General features: G+C 38.9%; 2 protein-coding genes across 5 annotated transcripts in view; one reads left to right on the plus strand and one right to left on the minus strand.

The window, feature by feature from the left end:
• The first annotated feature begins 1,171 nt into the window (after positions 1–1,171).
• Positions 1,172–11,002, plus strand: LOC132385083 (F-box only protein 33). Its single transcript, XM_059956811.1, has 3 exons — positions 1,172–2,002; positions 6,506–7,197; positions 7,926–11,002. Exons 1-3 carry the CDS (start codon positions 1,593–1,595, stop codon positions 8,195–8,197), a joined length of 1,374 nt encoding a protein of 457 aa, XP_059812794.1. The 5' UTR covers positions 1,172–1,592; the 3' UTR covers positions 8,198–11,002.
• Positions 11,003–11,144: 142 nt separating this feature from the next.
• Positions 11,145–27,541, minus strand: part of mia2 (MIA SH3 domain ER export factor 2) — a 68,253-nt gene continuing 51,856 nt past the window's right edge. For 2 of the 4 annotated variants that reach the window (XM_059956747.1, XM_059956757.1), the window contains exons 18-28: positions 27,121–27,259; positions 24,854–24,955; positions 24,716–24,776; positions 23,829–23,864; positions 22,445–22,512; positions 20,700–20,809; positions 20,328–20,459; positions 19,392–19,544; positions 14,254–14,339; positions 13,858–14,086; positions 11,145–11,629 (exon numbers count right to left, since the gene is read on the minus strand). In XM_059956747.1, the coding sequence (XP_059812730.1) occupies positions 11,469–11,629; positions 13,858–14,086; positions 14,254–14,339; positions 19,392–19,544; positions 20,328–20,459; positions 20,700–20,809; positions 22,445–22,512; positions 23,829–23,864; positions 24,716–24,776; positions 24,854–24,955; positions 27,121–27,259 (1,277 nt within the window). In that variant the 3' untranslated portion in view covers positions 11,145–11,468. Of the gene's footprint in view, positions 11,630–13,857; positions 14,087–14,253; positions 14,340–19,391; positions 19,545–20,327; positions 20,460–20,699; positions 20,810–22,444; positions 22,513–23,828; positions 23,865–24,715; positions 24,777–24,853; positions 24,956–27,120; positions 27,260–27,541 lie in introns of those variants that run through there. The other 2 variants (XR_009509058.1, XR_009509059.1) reach the window with 2 other exon arrangements.

Below are 27,541 nucleotides of genomic sequence, written 5' to 3' on the forward strand. Positions count from 1 at the left end.
GACTGTGAACATGTCCTTTTGAATGAGGCGAAAACTAGGTCGTGATATATTGAATCTCTCTTGGACGAGAGAGATAGCAGTACAAGTGAGGGTATTCTTGAAATAGTAAATTCAGAAACTAAAAGATACATGTCAAAACTTCAGAGAAACCAACTCACCGTAGAGGGAATACGATAGAAATAGACCGAGAATGAAGGGGTGGTGCTATGAAGACAGTCTAGTTGGCCCAGAACCCAGCCACCCTTCGGGAACGTTGTTTTATTTAGTTGTGACAATAACAATGAACAAATTTTGAACTATTAATATTCAGCACTAGGAGTAGATTCAGTGGACTTCAGAATGATGAAAGATGTTCTCACTAAAATATTAGAACATTCTTCAGGAAACGGTCTGAAAAATTATTTTTCTCTGACTGAGGATTCGAAAGGCTCACATTGCCAGCAGAAGGGATTGGTCATTAATTGGAAGCCGAAGAAACTGCAGATGCTGGAAATCTGAAACAGAAGTAACCGCGGCTGGAAACACTCAGCAGGTTAGCCAGTATGTGCGTTGGCATTGGCTTGTTATTGTCACATGTACCAAGATACAGTGAAAAGCTTCTCTTGAATACTGTTTATACAGATCAAATAATTATAGTGCATTGTGCAGGTAAAACAATACTTAATAAAGTGTAAAAGCTACGGGAAAAGTGCAGTGTAGGTAGTCGAGAAAGTGCAAGATCATAACGAGGTAGATCGTGAGGCTGAGTCCCATTTTATCGTATGAGTTCCGTTCAAGGAGCTGTTAACAGTGGGATAGAAGCTGTTCTTGAGCCGGGAGGAACAGTAGGGCCGTGATCTTGAAGGGCTTCTGCTCTTTTCTTTCAGCATTTTGTATGTGTTAATCTGAATTTCCAGCGTCTACAGACTTTCTGCTGTTTATGTCTGAAGCCAGGTGGTGTGTACACTTCTGTGTCTATTTTGTGTGGGAAGAAAAACATTTGAGGTCCAAGGTCCTTGGCCGTTTGAGATTAGAAGGGAGGAGAATGGGCAGCGGGCGCCGGGGGCAGGCGGGGCGAATTTTGCCCCCAGACCCCGTTTCCCCCTCCTCCCACAAGCTGATGTCATATCACGTGATGGTCGCGCAGAATTTTGTAAACAGGCTTGTGGCTCCGAAATGAGCTGAAAACGCGGGGGGATCCTGAGATTAGCAGATCAGAGTAACCGAGTCTTTAGAGCTTCCAGATAACTTTATCCCAGAATTGGTAAAGAAGTTGAGAGTAACATTTATACTATGTAAATTAACAGGGTTTTCCACTGTGGTTTCTGAGGTGTCTGTGGTAGGCTGTGTTCGCCCCCCCCCCGCCGCCCCTGCTTTGCCGCGTCCCCGCCTCACTTCCGGTGCGAGGCCCCGAGCCGGGACTGGAAGTGGAAGCGATGAGATAGCGGTGGCGGCGCTGAGGGCGTGAAGTTAGCGAGTGGCCGGGAGCCACCGGGGGGCGGAGGCGACCGATAGAGTGAGCTGTAACTGCGCTGCGCGGCCCAGAACCAACCGCTGTGGGAGGCGACGGAGTGAGGGGCGGGCGGCCGGGGCGGCAGGCCGGGAGCCGGGCGATGGCGTTGTGCGGGGCCGTGGCGGCGGCGGCGGCCCTGCCGTGCGAAGTCATCGTGCACATCTTCTCCTTCCTGCCCCCCTGGGACCGTTTGCGGGCCTCGTCCGTCTGCTCCAAGTGGCGCGAGTGCCTCTTCTACCCTTCGCTGTGGCCGGAGCTGCGGCTCCGCCTACGCGGCTCGGCCGCCGAGCGCTGCCGCCTCGACTTCCTCATGAAGAAGTGCGGCTCGTTCGTGCGGGAGCTGCGGGTGGAGTTCGAGAGTGGCGGCGCGGGCCGCCCCGACCCCCTCAGGAGTTACATGGACGAGGTTGTCTGCGTGTTGAAGAGCGTGAGGAGTAACCGCAACCTGCAGAAACTCAGCGTCTTCGGCGACATATACCTGCAGGAGCCTGACGACAAGCACTCGCACGAGTAGGTGTCCGGCAGGGGAGAGAGCGGGAGGCAGGGGTCCCACACGGGCCTGTTGGTTTGGAAGCCGTGCCGTGTTCATGTCGCACCACGTCTTGTTTGTCTCCCTCACTGTCTCTTCCTTCCCCGAGTGATTGATGTGTCGTGGTTTTGGTCTCTGCGTTGTTTCTCAGTATCCACAAGCCCTTTATGAGTAAGGGAAGCAGAGAATTGCAGCCGATTCTATTAGTGTGTTTGTTTACAGGCATTTTTGCCACTTCCTCCAAAATATTGATTGTTACACCTTTAAAAATAACATGTTACGTGAGTCTTCGGTGCGCTTGGGAAACAATTGGCTTTGTAGGTCCGCCTGTCCTGGGCCCTGCGAACTTTGCTCAGGGCAATTTCTGTCCTATCTTCACATAATATTAATGGATATTTAATTGATTAAAATACCTGTTTTCCTCCACCCCGTCGTGCTGAGACTTGGCTAGTTTATTTTGCCAACTATTGTCTTGGTTTGTGCCTGTTTTACTGGCTGGTATTGTAGCATGGAGGAAATCATTTAGCAAGTAGCGGAACTTCCACAGGTGCTGCCTGACCTGCTGAGTTCCTCCAGCGTTTCGTTTGTTGTTTTGGATTTCCAGCATCTGCAGACCTTTTCGTGTTTGTGTTTTAAACTTTAAAATCCATAAAATCTTAACTTTATCATTAATACTGATAGTAACATGAAGAGCCTCGACAAATAGTCATAGAAAAGTATGGTACAGAGTACTGGCCTTTCGGCCCATCTAGTCCATGCCAAACCATTTAAACTGCCTTCTCTCATTGACCTGCACCCTGACTATAGCCCTCCATGCTCCCTACCATCCATGCACCTATCCAAACTTACCTTGAACACATAAATTGAGCTCGTGTGCACCATTTGCTCTGGCAGCTCTCATGGCCCTCTGAGTAAAAAGTTTCCCCTCTGTTTCCTTAAACTTTTCACCTTTCACCTTTAACCCATAATCTCTAGTTGTAGCCCCACCCAACCTATATACCCTTCATAATTTTGTATACCTCTTTCAAATCTTACCTCAGACTTCTAAATTCCAAGGAATAAATTGCTGATCTATTCAATCTTTCCTTATAACTCAGATCCTCCTGTCCTGCAAAATCCTTGTGAATTTTCACTATACTATTTTCAACCTTATTTACAACTATCATGCAGGCAGGTGACCAAAACTGCCTACATTACTCAAAATTGGGCTTTGCCCAATGTCTTGTATAACTTCAACATAACATCCTGTATGTGGTACTTTGATTTATGAAGGCCAGTGTGCAAAAGCTGTCCCTACAATCCTATCTATCTGTGTCTCCACTTTCAATGAATTATCGACCTGCATTCCTACGTCCCTTTGTTCTACTACGTCTCAATCTCCAGGTTTATCCATTTCCCAAAAAAAGGTACAATAAGCAGTCCAGGGAATTCCCCCCCCCCCCCCCCCCCACATATCTTGACATTTTTGACTTATCCATTGGGTCAGGCTTTAAAGAAGACTCGTACAACAGAATAGCTGAAAAACTCAGTGAAGAGCAATGCAAATAATTACTTCTGCATCTCTGGGTTGTGAAAATGAGATGAGCAAGCTTTATTCCTGAGGATGCTGGAATTGAAGCTAAGGTTCAAATTTTGCTTTCTGTTTGTTAACAGTTGCTTTAAGGCTGTACTGAATGCATATTACTTTGAGTTAGATTATTGCTATCTATAAATCTGGCACTTTGTAGTGGTAGACAAGTAGTGTTGATTACGAATCTTAAAAATTTTACATTTATGTCCTGTGAGTTCTAAGGTCTTTATAGGATCAACTGTTTTGTAGCACACGTAGTGTATTTAGGCAAAGTCAAACTACACATACAGTGTCATAGTTAGGGAAGTAGTAATTCTACTAGTAAACCCCAGTGAAAGATGCAGACATGTTGACCATAATTATCTTGCTAATTAATACAGCAATCAATATTCCTTATGAGCTATGTAAAATTGGAACCATTTAAGGAACTCTTTGATTCTGCAACTTACAAAATTCTTTATTTTTTTTGCTTGAGTTTTTATTTTATTGTAGAAAACTGCTGGGTTGCATTAGATTTGAAATTTTTTTTGTCAATGACAAGAGAGTCTCGTGTCTCTTGTATAACTTTTATATTTGCCCTTTTATTTTTCTGTCTTTTTAATGTTTGTGATTTCTCTTCCAGTTTCATTTTCTTTTATTTCTATTTCTTTAGATTGCTACTTAAAAGTCTGGGCAGATTATTTTTACCCCAGTCTGCATCCATTGGTTCTTCAATATGCTAAGGAATATTTTCTGCTGGTCCAGACAATTTATAGATTAAAAAAATATATAGGTCTCATATCAGTGGAATTGTTGCCCTTTTGTTAAAGGTAAGGTTTGCTAGGGTATATTGCACTTTTAGGGGTTTAATACTGAAACTTGATGTATTAAAAATGGAAGTTAGCCTCTACCTCTACATGAAAGTGAGATTTGATAATTAAATTCCAATTATATTTTAATGTGATTGTCATGAGACCCAGTACCTGATATAAAGGAATCAAATATCAAAACATATTTCTTTTGGTAGAAGGAACACAAAAAGACAACTGATGCTATATATGATTAGAAAATGCTACCTCTAAAATAGCTTGCAGATCAAAAGTACAGAATTCTCAGTTTTCAGTAAAGCTTATCTGTCAATATAAAATGAAGACCTACAGTTGATATTACACATTATAAATCTCCATCTCTCAGCAAACTGATAGGATTTGTGGCTATGGCTGCTATGTAAATTGATTAAGTGGTTGCTGCATGTTGCAGAGCTGATCCTCCATTGTGTCATTTGTGTCTGTGTCTGCTTGTTGCTAGGATAGGTGTGTGTGATGTAGCTCATTGACATGTCTACAGCTTTACTGCAGTAAGTGGTCATGCTGAAGGAAGTATGAATAATAACTATGCAGTAATGTTGTGGCTTGAGATCTGAGCAAAATCTGTTAAACTCAGGAAAACTGTCCTTAGATGATCTGATTCTGCATTAATTTTGCTTCCCAAGTTGTGTTTCTGCTTTCAGTGTTTCTTGGAGGTTTTTGAATTTGTTTGGGCCTTTGAAATTCTGAGCTGAGTTAGACATTTATGGAGGAGCTTGCAAAATAACAAAAGCATCAGAGCACCAATAAACTGCAGAATAGTGTGACTTTCACATTTACCTTGGAACAGTTCCGTCTGTGAGTGGAAGAAAAACCTTTAAAAAAAAAATTGCTGTCTGTCTCTTCTGTTTAACAAGTATGTTGTCTTAATTTTGAAACTTATTAAGTGCTTTTTGGCAGTGAATTGACACTGTTCATGTCAATGTTTGTAAAATTATTTTGATGTTTCAACCTTGTAATTATCATCAGCATGACTGGTAAGTACAATTCTGTGGATTAAACACGTTCATGGAACATGACAGCTGACATAATAGTCAAAATCACAAATGTTTTCTTAATAAATAATGAATGTTAAATTAGAAAAGCATCCTGCAACATACTTGTTTGATGAAACACTTTAAATAACTGAGGGAGGCAATATAATTTTGAATAACTATACTTTGCCACCATCTCGTGTGCAGCATTGATACTGCAGTGAGAAGGAGAATGCAACCGGCCCAGATATTTTGTATTTTGCTTGAAGGTGCGCTTTTGGTGCAGTTTCTACACTCTGGAGTGCTGAGTCATAAGTGTTGTTCTTTTCATCAAACCAACATTCCAAAAATTGCTATCATCCCCAAAATGTTAACTAGCATGCAGAATACAGAGAATAGTAATTGAAGAACCCATCCTGCAGGGGATGTTAATGTAACCTGAAAAACAAATGCCTTGAGTTGAATCATTTTTCCGTAGCTTTAAACCAGTGGATCTGTTTTTTTTAGGAAAGTGATTAAGTGGAAGCTGATTACTATATATGGCCTAAGAAAGTTCGAAGTTCATATGTGGCATAAAGTTCAAACCCCAGAAATCCACGACTTAAATGTGTAAAGAAATAATGAAAAAAAAAATTAAATAACTGCAGATGCTGGAAAACAGAAATTTAAAAAGAACTGTTTGAGATGCTCAGGTCAGGTAGCATCTAGAGACAGGATCAGTTAATTTTTGATCAGAGTTGGAGTTCAAACATGCTTTAACTTGCAGAAACATGGGGAGGGGCAGAGGGTACAAAGGGACTGAGCTAATGGAGTAACTGTATTTTAATCATTGAAACTGTAGTTGGTTCTGACAATAAAGGTGAAATCTAAAGTATAACTGGGAATTTTTGTGAGGAAAGGAGGATCAGGAAAAAGTGCAAATTTCAATTGACAGCCAAGGATGGATTTTTCTTGTTTCATTCTTGTAGCTCTGATTCAATATGCATCCTGTTCCCAACAAACTGGTGCATAGCTGAAGGATTTTAAGGGCTTTTGTCTTAAATGAATTACTGATGTTTAGAAATGTAGCAAATGTAATACTTTTGTTTATTACAGAATCCAACAATTGATTGAAGAGGTATTGGGAAATTCCAAACATCTGAAATGGCTCTCCCTTGGTTTTATGCTGGAGGTAGTAACTCCCACAACACTAGCAGCCTTGCCTCAGTCCAGTGCCAACTGCATTGAACATCTGAGTCTCCTGGATACCCATTTTATTAATAAAACCCCAATTATTGAGGCAGTTGAGTTGGAGCGCTTTCTTAACCTGCGATCACTTGCATTGGATTTCTGCGATTTTACTGCTGAAGTAACACGAGTACTCGCCAACAGCAACCATGTGCCTTTGCATAGGTTGTCTCTTGTAATACATCATCTCTCGATGTCCAACATACACGTTTTAGATAACATGCCACAAGATGCAGATTGGAAGGTGCTTACCAGGCACTGTGCAAATCTTCATGTTTACATCATGGCCTTTAATGTCAGGAATGACATTTTGCTTAGAATTCTGAAGCCAAGCATACCTTTAGGGAGAATTCACTTTGACAGCTCAACTAATGGTGTTTCAGGTGCCGTGGTAGATCTCATATCCAGGCAGTATGACAAATCCCTTACCCACTTCCTCCTAATAAAGGATGCAGAGCAAGGCATTAATGGTTTTCCAGATCTCAGCGACAACCGCAATGAAGACCCTTTGGTGCTTTTGGCATGGAAGTGTACAAAGCTTTCTCACCTTTCAATCCATGGTAAGTAGTGGGTTGATTTGTGCTTATTTCTTTGTATTAATGTTGGTCTTGGTGCAATAATTTTTGACTTGTGTTTCTCTTATTGAGTATTTATTCTTCAGTAATAGAAAGCAACAAACTTTACAGAAAAATAAACTTGTGTATAGATTGAATTATAAAGCAATGCAAAATCAGATATTTATAGGAGAAATAATGTTGGCTGAAGAGCCTTTCCATGCTGTACCGTTCCATGAAATTGTCAAGATTTCTAGAGCAGTTAATCATTAAAATGAAATTAATTTTCTGGCCAATGAATTTACGTTGGAACTAATTTTTGTACTGAATATTAAATTTGTGAAATATGTTTTAGAAGATTATGCTTCCATGTTGAACTGGTTTCTTGGGAAAATGGCACCAGTGTTATAATTTTAGATAGCAACTTTATGGTGATCGTCATGGTGCTGCATTGTGGATTGCTTGGTGATGTGTTTTAACCTTAGTAGCATATTAAATTCTTTGTACAGTATTTGGATATAAGGTGGCTTTGAGATATTTCTGTTCTTGAAAATTAGGCTTCACAAACATGCAGACACTATTCATGCATGAAGATCTTTAGTGTGAAAATTAGATTGTAATTCTGGAGTCCATAATTAATATAATAGCCAAGTTTGTGTGAATTTTGTAAAACTGATTTTTGTGTAAACAATGTTCTTGAGTCCATAATTTTTTATTTTTTTTCCCCAATCCAGGTTATGCAGTTTGGGCGCATAATCTTATTGCTATAGCTCGGCTCCGTGGACCAGAGCTGCAAGTCCTGGAGGTGACTGAGGAAAGCATTAATTTTGATGAAGATGCGATGGCTGACCTGGATGGAGATCCTGTGCAGAATCTCATTGAAGAAGTGTCCATAGGCTTAGGAAAGCGGTGGCACCCAGTAATGAAAAATGAAACCCTTTACGTTTTCAGTGAGACCACTCGTTATTTTTACAAAGAGATGCAGCGCTTCAGTGAAGGCATTTAGCATTTCAAAACTTGTGTATTAGAGGGCCCTGCATTTTTCAGTAATAAGTTAACATTTACATGTGCTGTTAATTAGTATTAGTAAAAAATATATACACTTGTTTATCCTGCTTAACCTGTAAATGTAGTTGGTATTGGTTTAGAAGTAGATGTGGCAAGAGTCACTGGATTTTCTCTGTCAGCGCCTGTGTCAACTGCCAAAGAAAACAGAATGAAGAAGTGCCCACATGCTGGCAGGGGCAGGCCAATGGCTGGTCAGCCAGAACCTACGAGTTTAAAAGGTCGAATTTTCGACCTGTGGTACACAGCTGTGCTGTGGCTCAGTCAACAACTTTCAGCTCTTAAATGAACGTGCACCTGGTTCACTGTGAATAGTGAATACAAAAAAAAATCAGTTCTAACAAAGCTATGAGCTGCTGCTATGATTTTTGAGAACATTCCACTAGGATAACTTTTAAAATCTTGTTAAAGCAAGAGGCTTTAAAAGCCGCAATGTTCAGGGCAACCGCGGGTACAGTCGTGGTCTCTGTGAGACTAGCACCTGACCCCAGTTTTAAGTGGTACGAATGTTGTGCATTTAATGTAAAGGACAGCCAGTATTACTCAGTGTGGCCATCATGCTGCCCAGCAGTGCTGTGACCTGGCTGCTTTGTATAAGCTTGTAAAACAAATTTACTGTATGCAACATATGTCAAGATTCTATTTATGAAGAAAGTGTGAGTGGTGATTGTTTCAAATGGTTTTACCATCTTGTCAAAGATGATGCGTTTTGACAGGTGTGCATTATGTTGCGTGTCTCCAGTGATTAATGCACTTACCATGCGGATTTTATATGTACATCTGTAGAGTGGATCCACTGGTGCAATGTATGAAAATGCCAGATGTGGTGAGATTTTATCATTGAATGAGATCATATGAAATACTGACAGAAAATGTGAGGAAAGCAGTTGAATGTTAAATTAATGTTTAAAGTTGTGTTGACTGCTGATTGTTTTAATCTATCAATAAAGCATTCAAATGTCTTATTTACGTAATGTTTAGTGCTAAAGTTTTGGGAATTTACAATGACGTTTTAAGCTTTATCATGTGTAGGCTTTGCCAGAAGTTGCATGTACTGACAGTAACTACATTGATTGGTTTAAAAGTCTAAACTAGTTTACATACACTCTGAATACTGTATTAGTATTTGCAGTAAAGTGTGGTTACAAACTTTATCACTGATTTTTGCTCCTACCATACTACCTAAATGTTTAGTACTTCAAATATGAAATTGCAGTGATCTTATGAGGTTTCGTTACCATAATGATTCTACAGTACTTTCCCAATAACCATCATGATGTGGAAAAGGTTTAAATATAATTAGAAGAACTGGGCCCTTGGACTTGTTTGAAGATCTTTCCACAATGTTTTTAAAACTTGTTTGCTTCATGGTATGCATTTCTATATAATGGAATGTTCTGGCTAGGCAAAATTGTTTGATGGCAGTAACTGAGGAATGTGCTGTGCGGATAGTATAGAAGTAGTGACTTGTATACTTGCCTGTTAAGAATAGAAATACTAGGAATGTGTGGTAAGTGAGACATTGAGGATACTAGTTCCATTATTATAGAATGGTATATTCTTGGGATGTATGCAGAAGGCAGTTGTCTTCTGTTTAGTGCCACTTAAATTGGGTTGGTTGGATTTTCATATTTTTGGTAGGAACTTGAGGCCAAATACAATCAACAAACCAGCTAGTTACACTTCTAATTAATGTTTGCTAGACTTTATCATGGTGTAAGGGTTGGATATTGCAAAATCAGTCATTTGATCATTTACCACTGTTTCCAAATAGATGTGGTATGATGACATTTTTATTGGAATTTGAGGTCCTTCAGCTCTTGGATAACTTGTATTTAGCAAGGGATGCCTCACCAATGTTGATGCAATAAGGTTTAGATTCTGTAGTTCGGGGTTTCCCAACCTCTATTTTATACCATGCCCTGCTCAAATTGATGGAAGAGAAAATATTCAAGGCCAGTGTAGCCAAGAATAGTGGCCATGTTACATGGACCACTGCTGTTCAGGGATTTTGAATTGTTTGTCCATTGTTTCTCTCATTGCTTATTTCAAATGCCCAATGCAATTTGATGAAAATCATTTGGTTTTCTCAAAATAGTCATTCCAATGCAGTTAAACAGTAGTACAGTTATGCCTTAGACAATATTTCATGATTTGCTAATAACAAACAGAACCATTATTATCATTCCATCTTGATCCCAAATTCCATCAGTTAGCGTTAGCCTGAAATTTATGCAAATCATTACTAGGATTGTTCCATTTATTTGAGCTGTCTTTAGTGAGCTGCTGCTTGGATTTGACCATTTTTGCTTTATCTTTTTGAAGTAGATGGGTGAGTGGTGGTAACTAAATACAATATTCTACCATTGTTTTCTTTGGCTATCTCCTTGTAGTGAAATATGAAGTACTTGCTTTTCACTAAAAGTGGCATCTTGAAGCAGACCAAGTTTTATCACCATGTCTAAGGGCTGATTTCATTGTAAGGATCACTGTTATATCTTCCCCCTCCCCCCCAAAGAGGTGCTAGAACAATTAATGATCCAAACTGACCAATTTAATGCCCAAGAACTAAGTGGATAGGGATATAAAGTGGATGTGGAAAAACAACTTGTAAAGTCCCATAACCATTTACCTTCATTCCTATGTACGTGAAGTTGTATGCAAAAAAATGCACATCAAAAGTTCATTGTTTAAATCAACCTTGTTTTTATTTTCAGTATGTTACAATAAACATTTTTACATTCTATATGTTCTTCAAACATTCCTTTTATCTTAGGCCAATGAATCTGCATTTACATTGGTGGAACTAGTATTAGTACCACCTTGGACATGCACATGAATGACATTAATTAAAATTCCAACAATTCAAATAATTGTTTTGCCATTCAAGTTAAGCATTTACAAATTCCTTGCCTAAAATGGTCTGGATAAAAACAATGCTCTCAACTAAAACCAGTGCATGGCAAAAACCCTGTAGTATTGCACAATAAAAAGCTTAAATTCTATGCAAGACTCCTGAGGTGTACAATTCTAATCAAACAGCACTTTCAGAAAATGTGTGCCTTTATGCAAAGTGTAAGGTTACCACCAATATTAAAGTTTTCACCAATTATAGCAAACATCAACAAAAAAAATGCAATATTGTAACCTACACTTTACATCCTAATGCACTTGATAAGTCAGAGAGCCATTGATTCAGTTTTATCAACCAATTATTTATCTTGTGAAGATGGATGTTCAGTTGAGGAAAACCTGGGTAGAGGAAGCCGTGAAGGAAGAAGGCCGCCAGCAATACCTGGAACTGGTCTGGGTGGTAGGAAAGTTGGCCGAGGTGGTGGGAAATTACTCACATAAGGTCGTAATGGATCTCTTACTAAAATAAAGAATAAAACAAGTTTTTCTTGTAATTTTAGTTATAACTCTTGGCCAAATAACTAGCAGCAACACCTAGACAATCTATCTTAAGTACCTCAGGCTCCAGCAACTAGGAGTGAACAGATTGGCCTCCTGTATGGAAAAGGCAGTCAATCTCCTGCAAAAGCTTTGACATCATAAAAGCTGAAATCTACAATGTATGTGAACAAAGTGTTTTTTTAAAGTTGAGTTGACAAAATTCCTAATAAATGCTTTAATATTAATTAAAAGGTATCTACCTTCCATCAGAAATAAACCCATTTAGGCATGCTGATGTTATTGAAATTGCCAACTGGTGATATTTCCCCACGTTGAAAGTAGAAGCTTCACAAGGGCTTCAGATACATGCAAACACCAAATATTCTTCCAAGTTGCACTGCACTTGACTTCAAAATGTTGTTGCCTCATCACCACCAGGTCTAAATCCCAGAACACCCTCCCTAACAGCACAGTGGGAGTATGTTCACTAGAAAGGCTACAATGGTTAAGATGGAGTTCATCTTCTGCATAAAATCAGACTTTGACAGATTGCAATAAATGAAAAATATATTAAAAATAACTTCTGTTGAGAGGTGTTCTTTCCAAGTATATCAACTCAACTCTAAAAGAGGGTGGTCACTCTTGCAAATAATAAATAAGTGGGGGTAGTAGACACAGATCCATAAGGGAGCTGGATGAATGTACCACCTACTTTTTAATTCAATCGTAATTAAGAGTTGTCTTGCTACGTGCAGGCATGAACTACTAGTACTGTGAATGGAACTAGAATTAACATGTCTAAGCAACACAAAAAAATTAACATATCTACTTCAGACTTTATGGAGGAAAAGTTATTGCTAAGACAACTGGAGATGAATGAAAGTGGATTATTGCCCCAACGTCCTACATTAACATTGGACTAATGCAAGGTCAGACTTCAGCAGATGAGAATTTATTCCTAAATTAATCTTACGCTTATCTCATGGAACTGTCTATGCTTAAACCAAGGCCATAATAACTGCAGCCACATGGCAGAACACAAGCGGAGCATCAGTGAGCAAACTGAGTTGTCTGAGAGTACCGTTGACTGCACTTAACTACAGTTGCAGAAGGGTAAACTAACATGACTAGCAATTTATCCTAATTTTTGAGACAGGACATGATGCAACAATTTTCCACATACCCAAATAGATTTCTGCATTATGTTGTACTGGAACAGTTTCATAACAGGTTGTGGATTCATTGGATCATATTTTTCTTATACAATGTTTTTGTTGATCAGACATTGCTTAGAGTGCTTACTGAGCTGCTGTCTTTTTTTGAATCTATACCATTTGCAAAAAGTTAATCCCAAAAAATACCTTTGTACGTGTCCTCAATTTGAGTACTGTGCACTCTTACCAATATTATCACATACAGATGCAGCTGATAAGCAAGAAATATGGTGGTTTCTAGTCCTGTATTATCTCTCTGCTACCAAAGGAAGTCTGCAGCAAACAGTTAATGTCTTACAGGAATTGGGCTGGTTTTATCAGTGGTGATCCTGCTACTGACGAGTGCAGTGAACACTGAAGGTGTTCAGCCAAAGCACATTCTAAAAGTTGTTACCACACTAAATGTTTCTAAATGGTGCTCAACATGGAAGGAAAATGATTTCATCAGCTGAGAAAGACCGGTGGTGATCAACAAACTGGCTAAAGTCCATCTTTGACATGATGGCCTTTGACATAGTGGATGTCCCCTGACATCAGGAGTTGCAGTGTCAATATTGAGAAATTTCATCTTGACTGTATACTGCTGGTGGAAATACTATCTTCAAGCAGATGCTCTACTGATGAGCAGTGAAGTTACAGCCTGTGGCAGATTGCCAGGAAATTTTGTCCGCTTCTAAATTTCAAAGACAAAGGACTTGTCCACACAATAGATCCAGAATCAATCCCAGTTTATATTAACCATAACTCAAGGACTAAAGGAGGAAAAGGTAGCTGCTGACTGCATCTTTTCGTGGCTGGGAAATGCGTAGAAAACTATTGATTTGTATATAATGGTATGTGTTTGCCAATCAAATATCATCTACAAAGAACGGTTGCTTCCACCCTAATACATGCTCCTTTACCTTTCTACACGACTTTTCAAATACAAAATATTGTGCAAATGATTTCACTACATACATAGCAGTTGATTGGATAAATAAATGTATATACTTACTTCCCATGGAAGGATGAGGCGGCAAACCAAAAGCTCTTAGCGGTAAACGTTCCGGAGGACCATACATTCCAACACGTGGAGGTAGTGGATGTCCCCTGAGTGGAACATGACCTCTTAGATCAACAGGTAATGAGGGAACGTGGCTAGGATAGACAAGTGGAAAACCAGGTCGAATTCCAAATTCAGCTTCCACAGGAAGAGACTGGTTTAGAGATACATTTAGTGAGTCCTGCACAGAAGTCATACATGGTTACTACTCCAATATAAAGTCTCAAATCAAATCAAAGCATAGAGGTTCCAATAACTCTGAAGCTCATTGTGAACAAATGCTCTAATGGTATGCAAGCATAATAATCTGTGCAGAAATAAGACACAAGAAGAATGGACCACACTTACACAATCTTGGGCCTGGCTTTCTGAAGCAAAATTTGAAGTTTGCATGCTGTTTTCTAGTTTGGGGCGCCCATCTTCACATATCAAAGCTGAAGGTGAAATTGAGTTACAAATATATCAGATAATTTTAGAGTCATAGAACACAATAGCATAGAAACAGGCCATTTGGCCCATTCAGTGTGGTGATATGCATAGTGCCATTGGCCTGCACCTGGAGTATAGGCCACCATACCCCACCCATCAGCTCGTTCCACACTTGCACTATTCTCCAAGTGAAGAAATTCCCCTTAAATATTTCATCTTTCGCCCTTAAACTATGACCACAAGTTCTAGTGTCATGTAACTGCAGTAAAAAAAACCAGCTTGTATTTATAAAATGCTGGTGGAACACAGCAGGCCAGGCAGCATCAATAAGGAGAAGCACTGTTGACGTTTCGGGCCAAGGCCCTTCGTCAGGACTAACTGAAAGAAAAGATTTGAAAGTAGTGGGGGGGAGGGGGAAATGCGAAATGATAGAAGACCAGAAGGGATGGGATGAAGCTAAGAGCTGGAAAGGTGATTGGCGAAAGTGATACAGAGCCGGAGAAGGGAAAGAATCATGGGACAGGAGGCCTCGGGAGAAAGAAGAGGGGTGGGGAGGGAAGAACCAGAGGGAGATGGAGAACAGGCAGAGAGAGAGAGAAAAAAACTAAATATGTCAGGGGTGGGGTAAGAAGGGGAGGAAGGGTCTGTGCATGTTGTTTGAATTTCCAGCATCTGCAGACTTCCTCGAGCTTGCACTTATCCCATCTATACCCTCTCAAATTTTATATCTCTATCAAATATTCCCTCATTTTCCTATGCTCCAGGAAATAAGTCAAATTCTATTAAATCTTTCCTAATAACTGAGATCTTCAAGTCCAGGGTCATCCCTGTAAGTTTTCTTTACACTCTCAATCTTATTGATATCTCTCCTGTACATAGATGACCAGGATTGCACACAATACTCTATATTTGACCTGACCAACATCTTATAAATACTAGATCCTGCAGATGCTGGAAATCCAGATCAACACACACAAAGTGCAGGCGAAACTCAGCAAGTCATGCAGAAACAGTTGAAGTTTTGGGCCAAGACCCTTCATTAGGGCCTAATGATGGCTCTCAGGCCAAAACATGGACTGTTCATTTATTTCCATAGATGCTCCTCCACCTGCTGTATTCTGCCACCATTTTGTGTGTATTGTTCACTAACAGCTTACATAACTTTAACATAACCTCCCAACTCTTGTATTCAAGTCCTCTGATTTATGAAGGCCAATGTGCCAAAAGCTCTCTTTACAAGCTTATTGACCTGTGATGCCACCTTCACGGAATTAATGGATCTTCCAAGCATCTTAAAACTGTGCCCTCTCATGTTAGTCATTTCAGCCCTGAGAAAAAGCCTCTGACTATCCACATGATCAATGCCTCTCATCTTCTTATACACCTCTATCAGGTCACCTCTCATCCTCTGTCACTCCAAGGAGAAAAGGCCAAGTCCACTCAACCTAATCTCGTAAGGCATGCTCCCCAATCCAGGCAACATCCTTGTAAATCTGTGCACCCTTTATATAGTTTCCACATCCTTCCTGTACTGAGCTGACCAGAATTGAACACAGTACTCCAAGTGGGCTCTGACCATGGTCTGAGACAGCTGTAACATTACCTGTTGGTTCTTGAACTCAATCCCATGGTTGATGAAGGCCAATACACCATATGCCTTCCTAACCAACTTGTGCAGCAGCTTTGTGAACACGGACCCCAAGATCCCTCTGATCCTCCACACTACCAAGAACCTTACTATATTCTGCCATCATATTTGACCTACCAAAATGAACCAGCTCACACTTGTCTGGATTGAACTTCATCTGTCACTTCTCAGCCCAGTTTTGCATCCTATCGATGTCCCACTGTAACTTCTGACAGCCCCCCACACTATCCACAACACCCCCAACCTTTGTGTTATCAGCAAAAATTTTTAACCTATCCCTCCACTTCCACATCCAGGTCATTTATAAAAATCACAAAGAGAAGGGCTCCCAGAACACATCCCCAAGGCACACCACCGGTCACCAATCTCCAGGTAGAATATGACCTTTCTATAACCACTCTTTGCCTTCTGTGAGCAAGCCAGTTCTGGATCCACAAAGCAAGGTCCCCTTAGATCCCATGCCTCCTTACTTTCTCAATAAGCCTTGCATGGGGTACCTTGTCAAATGCCTTGCTGAAATCCATATACACTACGTCTACTGCTCTACCTTCATCAATGTGTTTAGACGCATCTTCAAAAAATTCAATCTGGCTCGTAAGGCACAACCTGCCTTTGACAAAGCCATGCTGACTATTCCTAATCATATTATGCCTCTCGAAATGGTCATTAATCCTGCCTCTCAAGATCTTCTCCATCAACTTACCAACCAATGAAGTAAGACTCACTGGTCTATAATTTCCTGGGCTATCTCTACTCCCTTTCTTGGATAAAGGAACAACATCTGCAACCTTCCAATCCCCAGAACCTCTCCCGTCCCCACTGATGATGCAAAGATCATCGCCAGAGGCTCCAAAATCTCCTCCCTCTCTTCCCACAGCTACAGGCTACCTGGGGTATATTTTGTCCAGTCCCAGTGACTTATCTAATTTAATGCTTTCCAAAAGCTCCAGCATATCCTCTTTAAGGTCTATATACTCAAGCTTTTCAGTCTGCTGTAAGTCATCCCTACAATTGCCAAAGTCCTTTTCTGGAATGAATACTGAAGCCAAGTATTCATAAAGTACCTCTGCTACCTCCTCCGGTTCCATATACATTTTTCCACTGTCATACTTGATTGGTCCTATTCTTTCACGTCTTATCCTCTTGCTCTTCACATACTTGTAAAATGCCTTGGGGTTTTCCTTAATCCTGCTCACCAAGGCCTTCTCATGGCCCTTCTGGCTCTCTTAATTTCATTCTTAAGCTCCTTCCTGATAGCCTTATAATTTTCTAGATCTTTATTATTAGCTAGTTTTTTTAACCTTTTGTAAGCTTTTCTTTTCTTCTTGACTAGATTTTCAACAGCCTTTGTACACCACAGTTCCTGTACCATACCAGCCTTTCCCTGTCTCATTGGAACATACCTATGCAAAACGCTACACAACTATCCCCTGAACATTTCTGCTGTACATTTCTCTGAGAACATCTGTTCCCAATTTATTCTTCCAAGTTCCTGCCCGATAGCTTTATATTTCCCCTTTTCCAATTAAATGCTTTCCTAACTTGTCTGTACCTATCTCTTTCCAATGCTATGATAAAGGAGATAGAGTTGTGATCACTATCTCCAAAATGCTCTCCCACTGAGAGACCTGACACCTGACCAAGTTTATTTCCCAGTACCAGATCAAGTACAGCCTCTCCTCTTGTAGGCTTATCGACATATTGTGTCCAGAAACCTTCCTGAACACACCAAACAACTCCACCCTATCTAAACCCCTTGCTTTAAGGAGATGCCAATCAATATTGGGGAAATTAAAATCTCCCACCACGACAACCCTGTCATTATTGCATCTTTCCAGAATCTGTCTCCCTATCTGCTCCTCGATGACCCTGCTACTATTAGGTGGTCTATAAAAAACACCTGGTAGAGTTACTGATCCCTTCCACTTCCATCCACATAGACTCGGTAGACAATCCCTCCATCACTTCCTCCTTTTCTGCAGCCGTGACACTATCTCTATACCATCTTCGAAGGGCTTGGAGGAATGTATTTCTACAAATGTATAGGAGAAGACATTTGGAATATTGTGTCTAGGTTTGATATCCTTAAACAACAAAGGAGATATTTACTCTTGATGCAGTAAAAGTTTTCTAGACTGAGATGACAGGACTGTATGAGGAAAAGTTTTGACTGACAAAGGCAGTGTTCATTAGACTTTAAAAGAATGAGAGAATGTTTCATTGCAATATTCAAAATTCTGACATGGCTTGATCGGCTGATACTGAAAGCACAGGCGTAGATATGAAATGGGCATCTAGAATCAGAACTCAAAAGTATCAAGGTACAATATGCGGTATGACATTTAGGAATGAGAAATTTTTCATTCAGTGGAACTCTGTATCACAGAAGACTGAAGACCAATGGCAGACTATATTTAAAAAGGAGGTAGACACATTTCTAGACACAATGGGCAGGAATATAGCAATGCCACAGACGAATTGATATGATTATACTGAAAGACAAACTTGAAGGACCAAATGTTCTACAGCTGTTCAGATTTTTCAATGCTTCTATGTTTCTATATATGAAACAGGTCACAAATGGTAAGTCATTTTCTTCACCCAACAGGGGAAAAAAAAACACTGAAATCTAGTTGTAACTTCGAAAAACTCCAAATTCAGAAATATTTTGTGCATCAAAAAATATGACTAACAATTCTAGAACAAGTTGACCTTTACAAAAGTAACATTTTCTTCCATGAATAGGCATTTTTTTTCAGCTAATTTTTCTCATAAGTTTGTCTTCATTGGTTTACTTAAAAGGATCCTGTAACTTTGAGTCTACCATGGACCAATGCAATAGTAGGTCTTTTTAAATAGTAAATTAGGTCATTCAAATCTATTTCAGACCATTAATGACATTTATTCATTGAGATTTATCAAAATTTAAAAGTTAATCATAATTCTATTTTCTTTCTACAAATTTTGAAAACATGAAAATCTTGCTGATTTTCTCACTTATGTATTTGTTTTGTGAGAATTACAAATGCAGTGTTACACTGTACCTGTTCTGGCTAAAAAAAGAGATTCAGTTGGTCCACAAAGCTTCCTTGCATTTGCATGATAACCTCTAGAGGAGTTCCCAACTTTAATCGAGAGGTCAGTGGACCCCAGGTTGAGAACCGCTGCTCTATGCAATGCCTGAGAACAGGGAGATAAAGGATCTACAAATCTACATTGTAGATGTACAGGAATGTGAAATGCACGCAGTTGGACAAAGTCTATGGTCAAGCATGTCTTCAAAATCTTAATTCCCTTAAAATATACACAGGACTAGACATTGCCATTTATTAAAAATTATATTCAAGTAATCCCAGTCACAGAACCTATATACCCACAGTAGATGGATATTTTATAGATTCTTTCATACCTGGTGATGTTCTGCACAGCTTACGATCTCTTTCCCACACAGGGGACAGTGAACCACTGTCTGACTGTGGGCCATGCTGATCAGACATTCGGTCAGAAACAGAATCTGTATTTTCATTAGTTGTGCGATCCAGATGGATTGATGGACCCCTCGCTACGGACAAACAATACACCAAATGAATTACACAAGGTAATCCTTTGATATATAAAGTAAATACTACATGTAGAACATTTTGTTCTTAGTACACAACCTAAGCTAATTATACCTTGCTGACAGGAGTATGCTTACATTACTGCTGAGAATATAAATAAAATCCGATTACTATATAACTATTCAGCAATTCTGTAATTTTACTATCACAGACATCCCAGAAAGAGGATATTTGATGCATTGTGTCCATAACCTCTGAGAAGAGGCCCATATGTCCATCATATCAAAGATGTGGTCATTCAGAATTTTACATTGAATGTAAAGAGGAATTGCCTTGGTCACCCTTTTAGGCAGTAGGTTCCAGATTTTTACCATCTCTCTTGGTGACACTATCTTTCTTCAACCCTACTCTAATATTTCTAACATTACCTCACATTCTTTCCAAATGCATTTTGTGTTTTTAATTGGTTAAGTAAACTTGTTTTATAATTTTTGATTTGATTTCTTTGTACAAAAGTGGCATACTTCCCGGTTATTGCGCCTAGAACTTAAAGAGAAACAGATCCTTCTTTGCCAATCTATCATAATTTTATACAATAATCAAATTTCCCCTCAGCACCCTCTGTTCTAGAGAAAATAACACCAGCCTAGCTAATTTTTTCTCTTAATTAAAAATGAAGATCTGGCAAAAGTCTTATAAATCTCTTGGATAGTATGCGTCACTCTGGCTATGACTTAACTAGTATGAAAAATATTTCAAACAGACTATTTTGCTAAATACTTTACTTTTAGACTCTGGTTTCCCAGGAAACAAAGGTGAAAACCTTAAGGGCCCATCTAGTAATGGAGGTGATAGAAAGCCCACAGGTTCGGAGCCAGGTCGACCCACTGGAGAAGGACCATATGGAGAACTTCTTCCTATAATAATGAAGTTAAAAAAAAAAAATCACAAAACAGCTCTAACTTTTGATTTTAAAATCAAACAACTACTTTTAAAAACTTATATGACTGATGTAAATGACAACTGGGCTGATTGTTAGATAAATTAAGTCTCATTATGCCAACAACCAAAGGATGTGCACCAACCAAAATCTCTGCTATTTGATAAGATTGAAGTAAATTTACTGCGGTACACAGAGTATCCAGAAGAATGCATACCTCGGTATGGTGGGCCAAGCGCAGAAGCACTTAATGCTGCTGTTCCAGATACTTCAATTACAAGTGGATCCTTCAAAGCAATATCCATTTTGAATTCTACTTCAGTTATTCTGTAAAGATAATACATAATTTGCCGCTCAAAATTAGCACAGGAAAGGACTTCTATCCTGCTGAAAAGATAACCACTCCTTATTTACAGAAGTTACTGCAATATCAAGAAAAATGTGGGTATGACTTAGATGAAGATCATTTCATCTATATATTTTTTTCTCCTTTTTTTCTTTTTTCTTTTTTTTCCTTATTAGTTATTAGGTTGTTAGATTAGTTTTTCCAGCATAAATTAATTTTTTTTTCTTTTTCTCTTTTCTGTTTTTTTTAATATATTATGATATACCTAGTTTTGCTTTGTTTATGTGTTACTTGTATCGTCCGTGATTTGTGAAGACTCATTTATATTGTAACTATTGCTTATGTATCCTTTCATGTTCAGTTTAAATTTGTATGTTTGTAATTCCATTATCTATGTATTAATCTTATTATGTTGATATTAATAATAATAAAAAGATTGGAAAAGAAAAGATAGATGAAGATCAGACCATGTTTTATGAGTAATTAATGCAGAAAACCAAATAATTTTAAAAGGTTTACAGACTTTTACTTGCAACTGTAGTTGTTCAAACCAAGCATTATAATAGGGAAGAAATGTGATCTAAGTCACTTTGACCATGGAATGATTGTTGATGCCAGGTGGGGTGCTTTGAATATCAGAAACTGCTGATCTCTTGGGATTTTCACACACAACATTCTCCAGAGTTTACAGAGAATGGTGCAAAAAAAAAACCATTCAGTTCTGCAGGCAAAAATGCCTTGTTGATGAGAGGGGTCATAGAAGTGGATGGGCTACATAAGCAGACGACTATGAACCAGACGACCAGACAACCTAATAAAGTGGCCACTGAATGTACATTCTGGAGTACTGCCCACCGAGCATACATTTCACTTATTGCTCTTCTGAACTGTTATTTAACCAGAGCTTCAAATTATATTTTAAGGCCTAATGCATCCAGTTTCTGGTCCTACATGCCTACTCTGGCAACTTGGAATAACTTGCAGAAAAGATTTCTTCGACCACATCTTATTTAGAGAGTTACTTCAGCTGCTGGTTAGCAACAAGAAATACACTGGAATCTCAGGCAGGACAAGTGTCAAGAATGCTTCAAATCTGCAGACCTGCAATACAGCTGAAAGGGCAGAGAACTGGGCAGATCTTTCAATATTTAATACATTTAGAAGAAACTTTGACAAAATGCAGGCTACAAACAAGAGGGATGAATTATTATTTTTCCCCAAAAGTTTAATAATGTCCTTTACAAAGGAGTATTAATATATTTACAGCACAGTAACAGGACAAGTTGAATTTAACTAATTCAATGGATAGAGATTATACTTCTATGCTCTTTCCACCATCCTACTGATTATCAGGAAGAAAAAAATCCAACCATTGTGGATATCTTCAAATCAATCCTAAACTCAATAGTGTTTAAATATTTTAGTTACTTATCATCACTCCCTGCATGAACTTTGGTAAAACAGCATGCCTTAACATTTTTATATTGGAAAAAAAACTCTTGATGTAGCAGAAATGTCTATAGTCTGAGTTTTTTAAAATTATAATACTCAGTTCAAAATTGTTGTCACCGAGTTCAAAGGGATTAAAGGAGTTCATTTAACAGCTGGAAGCTTACTTTTGTCGAAGGTGAACATTCTCTCTTTTAGCATTGCCAAGTTCTCGTTCAGCCTCACGAGCAGACAGCTACAATTAAAAATTTTGTATATCAGTTACAAATACGGATATGATGTACATCAGCCTCAGAAGACAGTAGTAGCAATTCATTAATGCCACATTCCAGGAATTAGTTTACAGCAAGTTCAGGGATTGCTTCTTTTCACCTGATTCAGTGAACAATGATTTCATATTTTATTAACTTTTTTCCCCCAGTGTCTCTAATACCAGGTGCTTTACACTTGCATCAGGGGCTGGCTATTATCTGAATATGAATAAATTGATGGTCAGTTAATAGCCTTGGGCTTTTATATGTGCAATAATACATTTGCACAGGTATGTGCCTTCAGACACCCTCTCCACTGAGCCACCCACCAGGCTAAGCTAGTAATTACACTGTAAATATTGAATAAAATTGAACAGGAATTTGTGACTAAGGCATTTTACCAAGGTCATGCATAGTAACTTGGCCTAAAATTATTTAAATAGATACATCAGAAATATAAATGATAAGCCATTGCATTTTTGCATTTTAGAACATAGAACACAGAATTGTACAGCACAGGAACAAGTCTTTCAGCCCAGAATGTTGTGCTGAACTAAATCAATTAGTAATCAAATGGCCAACTAAACTAATCCTTTATGCCTACACAATGTCCATATCCCTCCATCTTCCTCACACTCATCTGCTTATCTGAATATCTCCGAAAAGTCACTATTATATCTGCTTCTACCACCACCCCGAGCAGCACATTCTAGGTACGCACCACTCTGTGTATAACAAAACTACCCCTCACACATTCCTTTTAAAATTACCCTCTCTCAACTTACATGCATACCCTCTGGTATTAGACATTTCAACCTTGGGGACAAAGATACTGTCTGTCAGCTCTATCTATGCCTCTCATAATCTTGTAATCCTTTACCAGCTCTTCCCCCCCACCCCCAGCCTCCACCGTTTCAGAGAAAGCAGGTCAAGTATGTCTTGTGATAGCACACGCCCTCTAATCGAGGCAGCATCTTGGTGAACCTCTTCTGCACCTCTCCAAAGCCTCAACGTCCTTCCTATAATGAGGTTACCAGAACTGTGTACCAGATGTGGCCTAATTACGAGTTGTATAAATCTGCAACATATCTTCCTAACTTTTGAGCTCAATGTCTTGACAAATAAAAGCAAGCAGGCCAGTAACCACCTTATCAACCTGTGTAGCCACTTTCAGGGAGCTATGAATTTGGACCCCAAGATCTCTCTGCTCATCAACACTGTTACAGGCCAGACCCTTAACAGTGTACTGGCTCTTTAGACCTACCAAGGTGCAACACTTCGTTTTGTCTCTGAAACTCACCCAATTATCGTGTGCTTTCTTCTCATGGGATACAATCTAAAAATACAGAAAAAAATTATTTAATCAATTTACCACTCACAGAATATGGACATCACTTGTTAAGGTTCATCTATTTATTAGGTGGTTATTAATTAATCACATTTTGTTTGATTTCCAGCTGCTTGAGAATGCCAACTGTTCTCAGCAATATATCAGTGCATTAAATGTGGCTTCTACAACAATCAAGTAATGGCCATATAGCAAATTCATATTCCAATTACATTTGGTTAATTATCTGAATTTAAACTCTGGTGTGTTTGGTTTGAAGTGATACCTTCCATCAATTAGTCTGAACCTCATGATTGCTAATCTGGTAACATAAGCCTTTTGCTCTATACCCAGTCTGTGTATAGTCTGTGTCTATTCAAAATAGCAAAAGAATGGACTGACCAGTGAACCACCCAAATTCATATGCCTGCCCGTGGGTTATGCCGTATTTTCCAACATAGTCCCTGGCACGATCTTCTGCAGGAAACTGAATGGCTGGCTCCCAGGATAGTGCAGGTTCTGAACATGCTAACAGCTCAGCCACCAGAATGGCTTTCACAAAGACTAGGGTCATCGGCATTCACAAACATTCAAAGAGTCACAAAGTCTGTTAAAAGCGTTTGAACAATTATTTACTATTAAGAATAACAGACAAAAAATATCTTACAGAACAACTCTGGTAGAGTAAGAACAGCTTTACTTTCAGATGAAAGCTTTAAGGAAGTACTTATACATAACTAAACACAGCAAATGCTGAACATCATGTGCTGAGAAAGAAAGAATTAACATTTCAGGTGGAAAATACTTTATATTGGGTTTATTAAGAAATAAGCATTGAGAAACAATTTTATTTTACATACTTGATTTTTATATGACTGCATAGTTTTAGTTAACTCTTCTTCAAGATCTTTAGCACGTTGCCTGCAAAGAAAGAAAACAATAATAGTATCTCAATTCAAAGTGTGCATTTTAACTAAGAAACAGACACCAATCGTTACCTATAAATAGTGAGCTCTTCATTTGCTTGATTAATCTTTTCATCAACTTCAGAAAGTTTCTCTTCTTTCTGCAAACGCTGGTGCTCTTCCAGAGTTAGATTTCTGCAGACAGAACAATCAAAATACAAAATTACGACTTAACTAACTGGTATATAATAGCAACAGAAGGACTGATGAAATGATAAGTTTGTTGGCCAGAAAGGAATTAGATCCACAAAGCAACTATGGATCCACAAAGCACCAAAAGTCTGTGTTTTGTCATGTGATTGAAATGAAGGCTGCCTTTCTGTGACACTTCGTGCGGCCACCAAGTTCTGAACTGATTTGTGAATTGACTCTTGCTCAGGATAGCTTAATCAAAAAATTGGAAGTGAACATCGAGGTTCTTGCCATTGATCTGCTAAATCAGAAATAATTTTCAAATAAGAAATTATTTATATGGTTAGGTAGGACTGGCAGGCTTAGGGAAAGAACAGTTGGTGACCTGAAGTAACCCGAGTCCAGTGTTTGGGGGATCAGGTTTTAACTGGTCTGTCTCAGAGAAAACAAAGAAAGTTACATGAGTATGTACATGAAAGTTACATGAGTTACAAGTCTGGTGGAAAAGCAATAAAGAAATATGCTTGTAACCTTGGGCCATATCCAATTAGATGCTGACACAGGCTAGCCAGATGAACCAGAGCCAATAAAATTGAAACAACAATTCAGTAAGAATGGAAAATTTCCAGAGTATTAGCAGCAAAAACTCTGGTGACCAACCACTGTACAGATTACGTGGGGATTGAAAGGAACACCTGGCCTGTGTAAACTCGTATTGTCATGTATGACTTTTACTATTACTGCTCAAGGAGGGTCAAAGGAACATAATGAGTGTGTGCACAGATACTTAAGCTTTGTATGACTTGCAAGTTTGTTTCTAACCAAAGCAATAAATATATTTCTCATTTAAATCAGATTCTCTTTGTGGCTAATCAATTACTATTGTTGAAGGTGAACACCTACCTATAATATGTTAAAGTCATCAGTCTGTTAAAATCCTATAACCAGTTATACAAGGAATTTTCAGTGGGGATTTAGAGAAGTTTCAGAGGGAGAAATCATTCAATAATTCCCTCCATCTCAGCAGAAAGTCAAGAGTAATACAGCACAGAAACAGTCCTTTCTGATCACAACATCCTCCCTGCTAGTCTCAGTGGTCCTTTGTCCCATGACACTCCAATCCCTTCCCCTCCACGTACTTATCTTAAATGCTGCAATTGTACCTGCTTTGACCACATCCTCTGGCAGCTAACTCACTATGCTGTGTTTAAAGAAGTTAACTCTCCGGTCTCTATTAAACCCCTCCGACTTATCTGTGCCCTCTAGTTTTGGATGCTGCAACTTGGAGGAAAGGCTATGACTGTCCACCTTATCCACACCCCTCATGATTTTATGAACTTCTGTGAGGTCACCTCTCATTCTTGTACGCTCCAAGGAATAAAGATCCAGTGTGGCCAACCTTCACTTATAACTCAGGCCCCCTCATCCAGGCAGCATCCCTGTAAATCTTTTCTGCATTCTCTCCAGCCTGAGCATGTCTCTCCCATAATTAGGTGACCAAGACTGTACACTAAACACAATGCCCCTTCACTGATGCCCTGACTAACGAAGGCCAGCATGATCAATGCCTTCAACACTGTCCATTTTCAGTGAGTGAACTGTGCACTTCTGCAAAGGTGCCCCTGTTCCACAACACTCATCGGTGCCCTGCCGTTCACTGTAGAGGTCCTGCACTTGCTTGAATGTTTCCTGCAACAGCAGCTGTGATTAGTGGCTGATTAAATAGGAAGCTCAAAAGATTAAAATTAGAGAAATTCAATGGCATAAAAATGAATGAGAAATCAATGACCCAACTGGGCATTTCTGCTCTTTTCAATACAAAATTAAAATAGTTAAAAAATAATTATGATTATACACATCTTTAATATTTTAACTATGAATACATTATTACTTTAACAAATAAGTTGTGTGTGGGCTGTTATTACAGTTTAGAATGAAGTAATTTTAAATGTTTTCCTCTTATTATCCTTAGTCACAACCCATCTGAGCTGCTCATCAGGAAAACACTGGCATTTAAACTGCTCCTGTCCACAGTGAAGCCGAGCTTTAAACAGTGCTGCATTGTAATACCAACAGACGCTAAACGTGCTGTGACTCTACCCCATTACCAATTATGTATTTTTCCTATAGGATTCATTTTCTTTCAAAAGTCATCCATGCTTTAGTACCTTTGTAGCTCCATTTCCTTCTCATGGTACAATTCTGTCATGATCTTTAACTTTTGCTGAATGGTTTTATATTCTGTCTCAAACTGAGTTTTCATACATTGTGCTGAAGTATGTTCCAACTGAAGTTTCTCAATGCGCTCTACCAAATGAAACAAAAACGTATTTATAAATTCATTGCAAGTTGTGAAATATTTTACTTTGGAACATAAGAAACATGAGAAAGTAGTACTCAAATTGGTCCCTTGAGCCTGCTCTGTCATTCAAAAATATCATGACCAAATGGCATTCTTCATATACTGTCTCTTTTGTCATTCAAATGAATGCATTTGGTATGAATCTATTACTGTCACATATACCAAGATACTTTGAGGTTCTGCTTGTGTGCTATTCAAACAGATCATGTTATACATAAATATAGCAA

Source organism: Hypanus sabinus, chromosome 2, assembly GCF_030144855.1.
Source record: "Hypanus sabinus isolate sHypSab1 chromosome 2, sHypSab1.hap1, whole genome shotgun sequence".
In the NCBI taxonomy this organism is placed as follows: domain Eukaryota; kingdom Metazoa; phylum Chordata; class Chondrichthyes; order Myliobatiformes; family Dasyatidae; genus Hypanus; species Hypanus sabinus.